At 41.0% G+C, this 13965-nt stretch overlaps 2 protein-coding genes across 2 annotated transcripts in view; both read right to left on the bottom strand.

Moving 5' to 3' along the window:
• mmd (monocyte to macrophage differentiation-associated) overlaps positions 1-8157 on the bottom strand; it is a 103623-nt gene extending 95466 nt beyond the window's left edge. Inside the window, exon 1 of the mRNA XM_059948163.1 lies at positions 8020-8157. The gene's annotated coding sequence lies outside the window, so the exon portion shown is untranslated. The remainder of the gene's footprint in view (positions 1-8019) is intronic.
• si:ch73-256g18.2 (small integral membrane protein 36) lies at positions 8111-9249 on the bottom strand. Its single transcript, XM_059948170.1, has one exon. It carries the CDS (start codon positions 8390-8392, stop codon positions 8111-8113), a length of 282 nt encoding a protein of 93 aa, XP_059804153.1. The 5' UTR covers positions 8393-9249.
• Positions 9250-13965: the final 4716 nt, after the last annotated feature.

Raw genomic sequence — 13965 nt, 5'->3', positions numbered from 1 at the left:
AGAAGGCTAATGGAATGTTGGCCTTTATTACAAAGGGAATTGAGTACAAGAGCAAGGAAATCCTTTTGCATTTGTACAAGGCCCTGGTGAGACCACACCTGGAGTATTGTGCACAGTTTTGGTCTCTAGGGTTAAGGAAGGACATCCTGGCTGTAGAGCAAGTGCAGTGTAGATTCACGAGGCTAATTCCTGGGATGTCTGGACTGCCTTACGCAGAGAGGTTAGAGAGACTGGGCTTGTACACGCTGGAATTAAGGAGATTGAGAGGGGATCTGATTGCAACATATTAGATTGTTAAGGGATTGGACAAGATAGAGGCAGGAAATATGTTCCAGATGCTGGGAGAGTCCAGTACCAGAGGGCATGGTTTAAGAATAAGGGATAGGTCATTTAGGACAGAGTTAAGGAAAAACTTCTTCTCCCAGAGAGTTGTGGGGGTGTAGAATGCACTGCCTCAGAAGGCAGTGGAGGCCAATTCTCTGGATGCTTTCAAGAAGGAGCTAGATAGGTATCTTATGGATAGGGGAATCAAGGGATTTGGGGAGAAGGCAGGAACCAGGTATTGATAGTAGGTGATCAGCCATGATCTCAGAATGGCGGTGCAGGCTCGAAGGGCTGAATGGTCTACTTCTGCACCTATTGTCTATTGTGTATTGTCTATAATCTCTTTTGCACCCTCTGCAAAGCCTCGATATTCTTTCTATAATGGGGCAACCAGAACTGTATGTTACACTCCAACTGCAGCCTAACATTATTTAAAAAATAATGAAATGGTATGATAAATTCAGCCTAGCACAGTAGAGGAGCAAGGGTTATTAGGACCAAAGTACAAATATTCTACATTGCACACATATGTTGTGACTTGGATTAAGTAGAAAATGCTGGCAAACGTGGACAGTGAAAGAGCTGATCCTCTTAATGGAGCTTTCAGTTATACTATGGCTACATTGCTGAAGATATTTATAGTATTTAGATTAAAGGCTTATGTTACTTAGCCTTTGCACATGGGTGATATCCCTGAGATGCCAAGATGCTATCACATTTTGGGTAGCTTCAAACTGGAGGTGAAGATTTTAGCAGTATCCATTTAGCTGTTTTGTTTCCATGTGCAACAGGATATTATGCATTCTGTTTTCTTTTTCCTACTCCAATGTATTTTATGTATGGCATGATTGGTCTAGATGGCATGCAAACGATCTGATGAACATTTGTTCCACTCCCTCATTTACAAATTCTCCTTCCTTAGTTAATGAGATCAAATCTGCACAGCAAATTGCTAGTTTTGGCTCACAAGGGCCCTCTTTGATTAAGGCGTTGCACGTGTACTATTGTACTCAAATCCTCTTGCAATAAAGGCTAATATACCATTTTCTTTCCTCATGGTTTGCTGTATCTGTATGTTAACTTTCAGTATTTTGTTTACAAGTACATGCCTTTTGAAATTCCACATTTTTCATTTGTCACTGTTTATTTTGCTCCCCACTTACATTTTTTAATTGAAAAGGATGATTTTACATGATAGTCCATTTGTCATATCATTGCTCATTTACTTAACCTGTTCCCATCTCCTTGAAGCCTCCCTGCATCCTCATGGCCTGCACTGCCACCTAGCTTTGTACATCAGGAAATCTGAACTTGTAACACGTGGTCCATAAATGTAAGTCGTTGATTTGGATTGTGAACAGTTGGGGCCATTCCCCACAGTCTCCTGATCTGAAAATCATCTGTTCATTCCTCCTCTTTTTACAGGCCATTTAATGTAGTCCACTTTGCACTGGCAATGGGACAGGGTGATGATCCACAAACATCAGTTACATTAATAACTTAGATTTCTGGTAAAATGGTGGCGTGTGCAAACGCAGTGGCCTCTCAGAATCCAACCAAAGGTTTTTTTTTCCTTTGTAAGATTTGCTTTTTTATGATCCAAAGGCAATTCTACTCCAAGAACTTTGGGCTCCGCAGGGCTACTCCATCATTGAGCTGCTCGTTGATTGGAGGAGCTGGACTGGCATCGGTGGTGGAGCTGACCAGGATGCTGGTGAAGGAGCCCGTCGGGATGTCAGGAACGGAGCCGATCAGGATGGCAGACGAAACTGTCGGGATGTCAGAGGAGCCAGTTTGGGTACAGAGGGGTTGAGCTCACTGCAGACCGTGCTGCTGTCTGCTTCGGGATCATCGAAGTTAGTGCAGTATAACCGAGGGAGATTGTCTCAGACATTTCAATTGTGATTGCAAGATTCTTTTGGTTAGTGATAATGCCGCAGGCCTGTTACCCTTGGCTGCTGGCGGGATAGCTGACATGGGAGCTGTATAACCTCAAGTGTAGTGAGGAGTAGGCCTCAAGCCTCAGGCTTGCCTGCAGCTGCAGATCAGGTGTGAAGACGTGGAAGTGTTACAGCATGGCGTTTACGCTCATCTGGGGGCTGGCCTCTGTTGGTGCTGCCCTCCAGTGTTTGAGCAGGGTCTGCGATATCTCGGATCGAGTTCTCAGTCTTCTCAAGAGGGAGGGTGAGCAACCGGATGTCGTGGTCTATGTAGGGACCAATGACTTGGGTAGGAAGAGTGAGGAGGTCCTGAAAGGTGAGTTTCGGGAGCTAGGTGCCAAGTTAAAGGACAGGACCTCCAGGATAGCAATCTCAGGATTGCTTCCAGTGCCCCGTGTAGGTGGGTTTAGAAATAGTAAGATAGTGCAGATCAACATGTGGCTGAAGACATGGCGCAGGACAGAGGGCTTCAGATATATAGATAATTGTGCAGTTTTCCAGGGAAGGTGGGACCTGTTCCGGCGGGACGGTTTACATCTGAAATGGAGTGGGACAAATATTCTTGCAGGTAGGTTTGCTAGAGAGGCTCCAGTGGATTTAAACTAGATATGAGGGAGGAGGGGAACCAGAGTGTAGGGACAGATGTATAGAAGAAGGAAGAAAAAGAAGACAGTAAAGTTCTTTGTACTGTTAGAGATAACAGAGAGGAAGAGGTGGAGAATTTCTTAAATGCATTTATTTTAATGCTAGGAGTATTGTAAGAAAGGTGGATGAGCTTAGAGCATGGATTGATACCTGGAAATATGATGTTGTAGCTATTAGTGAAACATTGTTGCAGGAGGGGTGTGATTGGCAACTAAATATTCCTGGATTTCATTGCTTCAGGTGTGATAGAATCGGAGGGACAAGAGGGGGAGGTGTGGTGTTGCGTTGCTTGTCAGAGAAAATATTACAGCGGTGCTCTGGCAGGATAGATTAGAGGGCTCATCTAGGGAGGTTATTTGGGTTGAATTGAGGAATGGGAAAGGTGTAGTAACACTTATAGGGGTGAATTATAGACCACCTAATGGGGAGCGAGAATTGGAGGAGCAAATTTGCAAGGAGATAGCAGATATTTGTAGTAAGCACAGGGTTGTGATTGTGGGAGATTTTAATTTTCTACACGTAGACTGGGAAGCCCATACTGTAAAAGGGATGGATGGTTTGGAGTTTGTAAAATGTATGCAGGATAGTTTTTTGCAGCAATACATAGAGATCCCAAATAGAGAAGGGGTAGTGTTGGATCTTCTGTTAGGGAATGAGATAGGTCAGGTGATGGACGTATGCATTGGGGAGCACTTCAGGTCCAGTGATCACAATGCCATTAGTTTCAATATAATTATGGAGAAGGATAGGACTGGACCCAGAGTTGAGATTTTTGATTGGAGAAAGGCTAACTTTGAGGAGATGTGAAAAGATTTAGAAGGAGTGGATTTGGACAATTTGTTTTATGGGAAGGATGTAATAGAGAAATGGAGGTCATTTAAAGGTGAAATTTTGAGGGTACAGAATCTTTATGTTCCTGTTAGGTTGAAAGGAAAGGTTAAAAGTTTGAGAGAGCCATGGTTTTCAAGGGATATTAGGAACTTAGTTAGGAAAAAGAGAGATATCTACAATAAATATCGGCAGCATGGAGTAAACGAGGTGCTCGAGGAATATAAAGAATGTAAGAAGAACCTTAAGAAAGAAATTAGAAAAGCTAAAAGAAGATACGAGGTTGGCAAGTAAGGTGAAAATAACTCCAAAGGGTTTCTACAGTTACATTAATAGCAAAATGATAGTGAGGGATAAAATTGGTCCATTAGAGAATCAGAGTGGACAGCTAAGTGTGGAACCGAAAGAGATGGGGGAGATTTTGAACAATTTCTTTTCTTTGGTATTCACTAAGGAGAAGGATATTGAATTGTAAGGTAATGGAAACAAGTTGGGAAGTTATGGAAACTATGACGATTAAAGAAGAGGAAGTACTGGTGCTTTTAAGGAATATAAAAGTGGATAAATCTCTGGGTCCTGACAGGATATTCCCAGGGACTTTGAGGGAAGTTAGCGTAGAAATCGCGGGGCTCTGATGGAAATATTTCAAATGTCATTAGATGGTGCCAGAGGATTTGCCTATTGCTCATGTGGTTCCATTGTTTAAAAAGGGTTCTAAGAGTAAATCTAGCAATCGTTGGCTGTCAGTTTGACATCAGTGGTGGGTAAATTAATGGTAAGTATTCTTAGAGATGGTATATATAATTATCTGGATAGACAGGGTCTGATTAGGAACAGTCAAAATGGATTTGTGTGTGGAAGGTCATGTTTAACAAATCTTATTGAATTTTTTGAAGAGGTTACGAGGAAAGTTGATGAGGGTAAATAGTGAATGTTGTCTATATGGACGTCAGTAAGGCCTTTGACAAGGTTCTGCATGGAAGGTTAATTAGGAAGGTTCAAACATTAGGTATTAATATTGAAGTAGTAAAATGCATTTAACAGTGGCTGGATGGGAGATGCCAGAGAGTAGTGGTGGATAACTGTTTGTCAGGTTGGAGGCCGGTGACTAGTGGTGTGCCTCAGGGATCTGTACTGGGTCCAATGTTGGATGATGGGGTGGTAAATTGGATTAGTAAGTATGCAGATGAAACTAAGGTAGGTGGCATTGTGGATAATGAAGTAGGTTTTCAAAGTTTGCAGAGAGATTTAGGCCAGTTTGAAGAGTGGGCTGAGCGATGGCAGATGGAGTTTAATGATGATAAGTGTGAGGTGCTACATTTTGGTAGGAATAATCCAAATAGGACATACATGGTAAATGTAGGGCATTGAAGAATGCAGTAGAACAGAGTGATCTAGGGATAATGGTGCATAGTTCCCTGAAGGTGGAATTTCATGCAGATAGGGTGGTGAAGAAAGCTTTTGGTATGTTGGCCTTTGTAAATCAGAGCATTGAGAATAGGAGTTGGGATGTAATGTTAAAATTGTACAAGGCATTGGTAAGGCTGAATTTGGAGTATTGTGTACAGATCTGGTCACCGAATTATAGGAAAGATGTCAACAAGGTAGAGAGAGTACAGAGAAGATTTACAAGAATGTTACATGGGTTTCAGCACCTAAGTTACAGGGAAAGATTGAACAAGTTAGGTCTTTATACTTTGGAGCGTAGAAGGTTGAGGGGGGACTTGATAGAGGTATTTAAAATTATGAGGGGGATAGACAGAGTTGATGTGGATAGGCTTTTTTCATTGAGAGTAGGGGAGATTCAAACAAGAGGACATGAGTTGAGACTTAGGGGGCAAAATTTTAAGGGTAACATGAGGGGGGATTTCTTTACTCAGAGAGTGGTAGCTGTGTGGAAAGAGCTTCCAGTTGATGTGGTAGAGGCAGGTTCGGTATTGTCATTTAAAGCAAAATTGGACAGGAAAGGGATGGAGGGTTATGGGCTGAGTGCGGGTCAGTGGGATTAGGTGAGAGTAAGCGTTCGGCATGCACAAGAAGGGCTGAGATGGCCTGTTTCTGTGCTGTAATTGTTATATGGTTATAGGTATTATGTTTTACTCAGCATAATAAAGAGGTTATATTACAGTGGGACTATAGATGGAATAGAGGAACAGAGGGATCTCGGGATCATGTAAAGTTACACTCTGGCTAGTAAGGTCATTAAAAAAACAAACTAAACACCAGTGTTTATAATGGAAAGAATTGGGAAATATAGAGTTGTGCTCAAATTGTATTGAAATGTAGATTACTCTTTTTTTGGCCAAAATAAACATTGCTACATTTGAGAGGGTTCGAGAGGATAGTACCAGAGGCTTGGAGATACACAGTATATATCAGGAAAATACAAGCATTCCGGATCTCTGTAACCTTGAAGGAAAGCGTGACCACAGAGGGATTTAAAAACTGTGAAGGGTTTTGGCAGAGTGAACATAAAGAGAATGTTACCATTTGCAGGGAAGAAGCATAACAGGAATTCATCATCGAAAAATAATAACCAAAAGCTATATTAATTCAGAATGAAGCTAAGCAGAGAATGGAACTCACTCCCACAGGGGATAGTGAAGTGAATAATATGCATGATATTAAATGGCAGGCTAGACAAGCACATGGGGGAGAAGAGAATAGAGAGTTATGCTGATGTTTAAGTGCAGGAAAATGGGAAGATGCTCAACTAGAGCCTAAATGTCAGCATGGACTGGGGGGTTAAATGTCTTGTGTTTTTGCTCTGTACTCTATATGTTTTATTTGAACATAGCACACACTGTGCTTAATGTTGCACATACTTAATGTGTGCAGTGATGTGTACAACACATTGCAATTGCAATAGAGTATAATATATGTTTTTGTATTGTTGAAATTGCTATTATGTTTTAGGATTTTGAATTGATTTCAAAATAGTCACCATGGCATAGAGGTAGAGCTGCTACCTCACCAATTCAGCAATCTGAGCTTAACCCAGCCACTGGGGCTGTCTTCATGTTCTTTGCACATGGTACTTGCGATGGTGAGATTTTGATCTGAATGCTTCAGTGTTCTCCCATATCCCAAATGCCGATTGGCAGGTTAATTTTACTGTTGTAAATTACTATTAGTTTAGGTTAGTTTAGGAAAATCAGAAGAGTACAAATGTGCATATGAAAGAGAATAGGTTTCAGGGAAATAAGTAGTGGAATGAAATTGTTGGGATTACTCTGAGAACAACGATGAACCAAATGGCCTTTCTTTGTTGTAAGGAAATATGAGAGATTCAATCATCCACATTCAGAATGCAAGACATATTGATTGCCGCTATTATTGATGCTATAAATTGAACTATCCTATGAAATGATGAGAGCAGGTATGGTGTTAGATTTATATCTCTTCTATCAGAATTTTAAGAAGAATTTATGCTCATAAACAAGACAGCAATTAAAGTTAGAAATGGAGCATTTCTCCCAGTCATTCATTAACTCTCAGAATGTATATCATCCAAAAGCCTAGGTTTCAAACCACAATGCAGAAACCCCCTGGAAATCAGGTAAAATTAAAAGGGGAGACACTTATAAAGCCAAACATACTTTATTCAATATTAATAATTATGGTAGCAAATGAATTGGGAGTTGGATAAGGGAAAGGGGAACAGAAAAGAAATCTCTCAGAAGTGGTTCACATCAAAACAAATGTTGGAAATATGTGCCCTAAGCTGAGGTAGAATACTGATGAAATGCAGGAGACAGATTTACTACCTAGTGCCAGGTCTTCTTTTGAGACTGAACGTGTTAGTCACAGTGCCCAATTCTGCCATTAGTTCAAGTCATCTTAGTTTTAAATGAGTCAGAAGGTTGTGGTCTGCAGGACTTACACAAATCAGGGAGACTGACACTTCAGTTTATTACTGAGATAATGTATTACCAGAGGTTTTGTATTTGCTAAAACTAAGCAGTGGATTTGCTTATGAATCAAATGAATGAAAAATCTGCAACAGCATTGAAGGAATAAAACAGAATTCCCCTGGACCTCTAACAAAATTTCATCCTTTACTCAACACAACAGAATCTATTAACTGGTAGAGAAGTTCATTGCAGTTTATGACTCTTGTTTTACACGGAGGATGGCTAAACTTGCATGTTAACCTAATTCATTAAATAAAGTCCTATGAGAAGCATGGAAATGTACAGCACAGATAAAGGACATTATGGCCCATCTTGTCCATATCACTATTATCTCTGATGCATAAGAGTAAGCCATCTTCGAAACCTACCTGAGGAGCTGTTTTAAAATAGCTGCTGGCCTTCATCACAGTAAAGTGAAAAATTGGTGGCTGCCATCATGATGTCCTCTACTGCTCTCTTCTAGACCAAAGTGCTTCGTGAGCCTGGTAGTTGTTTTTTATTTTCGGTGTTGGTAGGTTTATTGTCACTGAGGCGAGCATCCACTGTGTTCTGCATCACCACCAACTGAATTGGAGATTGGACGGGTTTGTCCATTTCAGGACCATACTCCTTACTGGGGTCTTTGCCTCTGCAGTCATACAAAATGCAAGAAATAAGGAAAAGCAAAAGCAGAATCACATAACTTGCAACAAGTATAATCAGGTTCAATGTTACAGGGTCTATCTCCAAATAAAACTCCATTTGCTCTCCCTGTATTTCAGTGCTTAGTTTTGGAGCATGGTAATCGCAAGTACCTGAACTAGCAGGAGCAGGCTGACTTTGTGATAAAATTATCTAATCTCTGACTCAATGTGAACGGAAGGGATTTAAACTGTTCAGTTTAATAACTTAAGTCCTTTCAAAAGAGGATACCATCAGCAAACATAAATCTGATTACTGTGAGCTAAAAAGACAGAATCCATCAGGATTGAGAGATTTTAAACAATTGCAATGAGTGTTGTAATGTAATCCAGAGAGAGTGCATCAGCCGTTGTTAAAGAGATTACAACCATTTGTTTTAGGTCTATGGGAAGTGCATGTTCTCTGCTTTTGTAACCTTCAGCAGCTTACTGTAGTGTTTGGTTTTGATAAGTGGTCTGTGAAATGAAAATGGTAGATAAATAAAAAGAAGAGGAAAACATGGAGAAAACTGAGATGGATTCCACGTTGGGCTCCAGACCTCATTTCATTCATGGTCCAAGGGTGGACAAATGATCTCATTTACACTGGTGAATTGAGAGTGACAGTTCTTGAAATCAAAGCAGTACAGAGGAGTCCAAGTAAAACTAGGACTCAATGGAAATTGTTCATTGGTAGGATTAGTACTTAACACAAAGGAAGTTGGAATTATTGACAAAAATAAAATTGGTTCATTGAGTTCATATCAGCTCACTGAGCCTGAGCAAACCAGCTAACCCATTCCCTGCTCTTGACTGTATCCCTCCACCTGAATTAGATAACTTGGAATTGGAAAGTCCAAATATAGTTTTGGTTGTTAAAAAGAATTTAATTCAGTCCTGGAACATTACTGATTAGGAATTCCACCAAGGTGATAGGCTTTGCCTTTGTTGCTGCCTTTCTCTTTACCCTTAGGTTACCCTTAGGTTAGAGATGGGGCTTTGACTGATTTTTGTACCACATACACTACTCTACCAGCATCTCCCAAACCTGTGACTTTCCTCAAGGAAAAGGCAAAGGGAAGCAGGGACAAGAGAGTACCACCACTTGCAGCCATCCCTCCAAGTTGAACACAATCCAGACTGGGAAAAATATCAGTGGCTTTTCTTCGTCACTGGATCTGAGTTCTACAACTCCCTCTCAATATCACTGTAAGAGTACATTTACTTGAACCTACAGTGGTTTGAAAAGGTGGTTCAAGAACAGTTAGGGTAAGGTAATAAATGATGTCTTGATTGCAGAAGATGACTAAGTAAAGAAAAAACTAGATAGGACTGTAGAATTACCAAAATGTATGGCTCAGATCTGATTGGAAAATCTTGCCCAGTTCCTGGACAACCTATAAATCAATTCTCTCCTCCAGATGTCTTCACATTCAGGACTCCAACAGCATGTTAATGACTCCCATGGGGAAGAGAGCTGGGAAATGACACTAGATTCTCAAACCAATCTGAGATAATTAGAGAAAGCACCTCCTCCCACTGGAGTATCCTGTCCCACTACACAGGATCTGACTGAGGCTGAATTCAGTTTCCTTTAACTGTGAGGAAAAAAGTGTAGGAGTGAACAGAAAATACTTGGACTCTTGAATTTATCTAGGATAATTCATTGGAAATATCAGGCGGTCCATCTATGTCCGTATGTGAAGAAAGGATTGAGTGACAGCATAATTCCTAATTCAGTAAAATAACTCAAAAAGCTTTATTGAAAAGTATAGTGTATCAGTGGGTTAATTAGCTAGGAAATAAACTGAAGGTTCTAGACTGCAAGAAAGTAACAAGGAGCAGGCAATAATGGATCTAGGAAAGAGCTGATCTAATTCCTAGATGATTTTTTTTTTGCATTCCTTTGCATTCTTTCAGCTGCTGCTCCTTGCAGTGGATCACAGCTTGTTTCACAACTCGCATATTATCTCCGGAGACAGACTATCTACTGATATTATTTTACAAACCTACTGACTCTCACAGCTATCTTGATTATACCTCTTCCCACCCTGTCATTTGTAAAAATGTTATTTCCTTCCCTTATTTCCTTCCCTGCACTGCATCAGTCATAAGTTCCCACCTGCTTCAAAAGGACAACAATCATAGCAGTGCCCAAGAAGAGCGGGGTGAGCTGTCTTAATGACAATCAGTCAGTAGCATTCACATCTATGGTGATGAAGTGCTTTGAGAGCTTGGGGTTATGGCTTGAATCAACTCTTGCCTAAGTAAGGACCTGAATGCATTGCAATTTGCCTGTTGCTACAATAGGTCTACAACGGATGCGACCTCGTTGGCTCTTCATGTGGCCTTAGATTACCTGGACAATACTAATACTCAAGTCAGACTGCTGTTTACAGTATTGACTACAGCTCAGCGTTTAACACAATTCTTCCTATAGTTCTGATTTAAAAGCTCCAAAACCCGGGCCTCTGCACCTCCATCTGTAACTTGACTTCCTCAGCAGGAGACCACAGTCTGCAAATCTGAAATAACATCTCCACCTCAAGGATGTGTGCTTAGCCCACTGCTCTACTCTCTCTACACCCATGACTGTATGGCTAGGCACAGCTCAAATGCCATCTATAAATTTGCTGATGACACACCTATTGTTGACAGAATTTCAGATGGTGAAGAGAAGGTGTACAGGTGTGAGATATATCAATTGGTGGTGTCACATTAACAACCTTGTACTAAATGATAGTAAGATCAAAGAATTGATTGTGGACTTCAGAAAGGGTAAGTTGATGGAACACACATCAGTCCTCATCTCTGAGGATCTATCCTGGGCCTAACATATTGAAGCAGCTACAAAGGAGGCATGAAAGCAGCTATATTTCATTAGGAGTTTAAGGAAATTTTGTATGTCACTGTTACAGAATCCCGTAACTGGATCACTTACCAGCAAAGATAGAGAGGTCCGTTGAAGTCTGATGGTACTATTTTTTAAAGTATTTATTGATAAAGGGCACAAAATATAAGATTAATGCAAACATACAGATAATATACGTCATCAATACTAAATCTAAAGCGCGGGTATAATAATAACCAATAAGAAATAGCTCTATCGTTGTCTAGGGGATAATGTATTGTCCGATGGAAAGATAACAGTCGCTGTTAGTTTGTTCAAGCTGCAGCGTTTTTGGGTTTAAGAGCGAGGCGGTTTAAACTTGCCCAGGTCTTTTATGATGCCAATCCGTTGAGTCAGGGGAGCGGGTTTCCCCGTTGTTAGCTAAAAGCTGTTTTCCGTGGTTCCAGCCACCAATTCCAGCAAAGGAACTGAACACACGTGGTCTCCTTCCGATGACTTCCTGCTGTTACGTGGTTGCTTAACGTTTCTTCTGGTACGACTGAGGGACTGTTCCTACAGACCCTGTTTTATCCTGACTCGCAGGGTCGTAGATGTCAATCAGGTTGGGGGTGTGCACTCTCTCCCTCAACCAGCCCACTTTGCCTGAGGGCGTTCACGTAGCATAGTATCTCAATCCACAAATTGGTCTCCAAGAGACAATGGCCATGTCCCGTAGCTTTACATCGCTGGGGAAACGAGACAGTCTGCACGTCCCTTCTCCCATTTCCTGGGCCCCTTGACCCAACCTAACAGTGATCTTGCGATTCTCACAAAGGAGGGGGCTACGGACGTACAGTCACCAAAAATACTTGCAAATTTCTGCAGATGTACTGTGAAAAGCATTCTAACTGGCTGCATCCTGTCTGGTATGGGGTGGGGGGCACTGCACAGGATTGAAAAGAGCTGCAGGAAGTTGTGAACACAGTTTGTTCCATCTTGCCTGCACCCAGGACATCTTCAAGGAGCAATGCTTCAAAAAAGATGCAACCATCAATAAGCACCCCCATCACCCAGGACATGTCTTCTTCTCGTTGCTACCATCAGGGAGGAGGTACAGAAGCCTGAATACACACATTCAATGATTCAGGAAAAGTTTCTTCCATTCTTCCATCAGATTTCTGAGCAGACAATGAACCCATGAATACTATCTCATTGCTTTTTTAAAAATTTCTTCTTGCACTACTTAGTTAATTTAACTTTAAGATATATGTTTTACTGTAATTTGCAGTTTTTATTATTATATATTGCAATGTGCTGCTGCTGCATAATAACAGATTTTACAACATATTATATGAAACTTGATTCTGACCTGTTATGATGAGCCTTTCAATTCCAGAGCATCTGAGATGTCTTCTTTTTTCAAAGAATTGGGTTTCCTCTCCACAACCATTGTTGCTGTCCTCACCTGAATCTCCAACATTTCCCACACATCTGCCCTCATCAATTCTCCTGCCATTAGAACAGGGATAGAGCTCCCTTTGTCCTTACCTACCACCACACGAGCCTCTCTATCCTGCACATCATTCTCCATAACTCCCAACCTCTCCAATGGGATCCTGTTATTAAGCACAGCTATTCCTCCCCACCTCCTTCCACTCTGTATATGACTCCCTTGTCCACTAGTTCCGTCCCAGTAATCTTACTCCTGGTACTGATCCCCAAAAATGAAATAAATGCTGCACCTGCCCCTACACTAGCATCAGAGCCCCAAGCAGTCCTTTCAGGTAAGGTGTCACTTTACCTGAGAGTCTGTTACAATCATCTATTGTATCTGCCAGTCTGTGGGGGTAATATCTCTTGACCCTGCTGGCCTTTCCCTTGATGAAAGTCACAGGTTTGGGAGATCCTATCAGAGTAGTGTAGGTGATACAACAATCAGGCACAAGTCTCACTGTCAAGCAGAGTAATTCATCTTGTTAGGAAAATGTTAACCCACAAAAGTAGGAAATACTCCACAGTGATTAAATGTTTCAGCCTGAATGGGACTAATTAAAATTTACTGTGCTGTGAATGTCTGTGTGCATGTACATACACACCCGGAAGATTTCATGTTTTATTGTTTTACAGCATTGAATCACAGTGGATTTAATTTGGCTGTTTTGGCACTGATCAACAGAAAGTGAAAACAGATTTGTATAAAGTGATTTAAATTAATTACAAATGTAAAACAGAAAATAATTGATTGAAGAAATATCCACCCCTTTCAAGTCAGTATTTAGTAGATGTAACCTTGGCAGCAATTACAGCCTGGAGTCTGTGTGGATAGGTCTTTAACAGCTTCACACATCTGGACACTGCAACTTATCCCCATTCTTTTAAAAAAAACTGCTCAAACTCTGTCAGATTGCATGGGCCCTTTTCAAGTCCATTCTCAAATTCTAATTTGGATTGAGGTCTGGACTAAGACTTGGCCACTTTAGGACATTAACTTTGTTGTTTTTAAGCCATTCCTTTGTAGTTTTGGCATTGTGCTTGGGGTCATTGTCTTGTTAGAAAAGATATCTTCTCCCAAGTCACAGTTCTCTTGCAGACTGCATCAAGTTCTCCTTCAGGATTTTTCTGAATTTTGCTGCATTCATTTTACCCTCTCCCTTCACAAGCCTTCCAGGGCCTGCTGCAGTGAAGTGTCCCCACAGCATGATGCAGCCACCACCATGCTTCACAGTAGGGATGGTGTGTTTTGATGGTGTGCGGTGTTTGACTTATGCCAAACATAGTTTTTAACTTGATAGCTAAAATGCAAAATTTCGGTTTCATTAGACTAT

This window comes from Hypanus sabinus, chromosome 23 (genome assembly GCF_030144855.1).
Source record: "Hypanus sabinus isolate sHypSab1 chromosome 23, sHypSab1.hap1, whole genome shotgun sequence".
Lineage (NCBI taxonomy): Eukaryota > Metazoa > Chordata > Chondrichthyes > Myliobatiformes > Dasyatidae > Hypanus > Hypanus sabinus.
This window is presented reverse-complemented; position numbering and strand designations above follow the sequence as displayed.

Coding starts and splice junctions, on each gene's coding strand:
- si:ch73-256g18.2 (XM_059948170.1), bottom strand. CDS start 8,392: ATGGAGTTTTATTTGGAGATAGACCCTGTAACATTGAACCTGATTATA.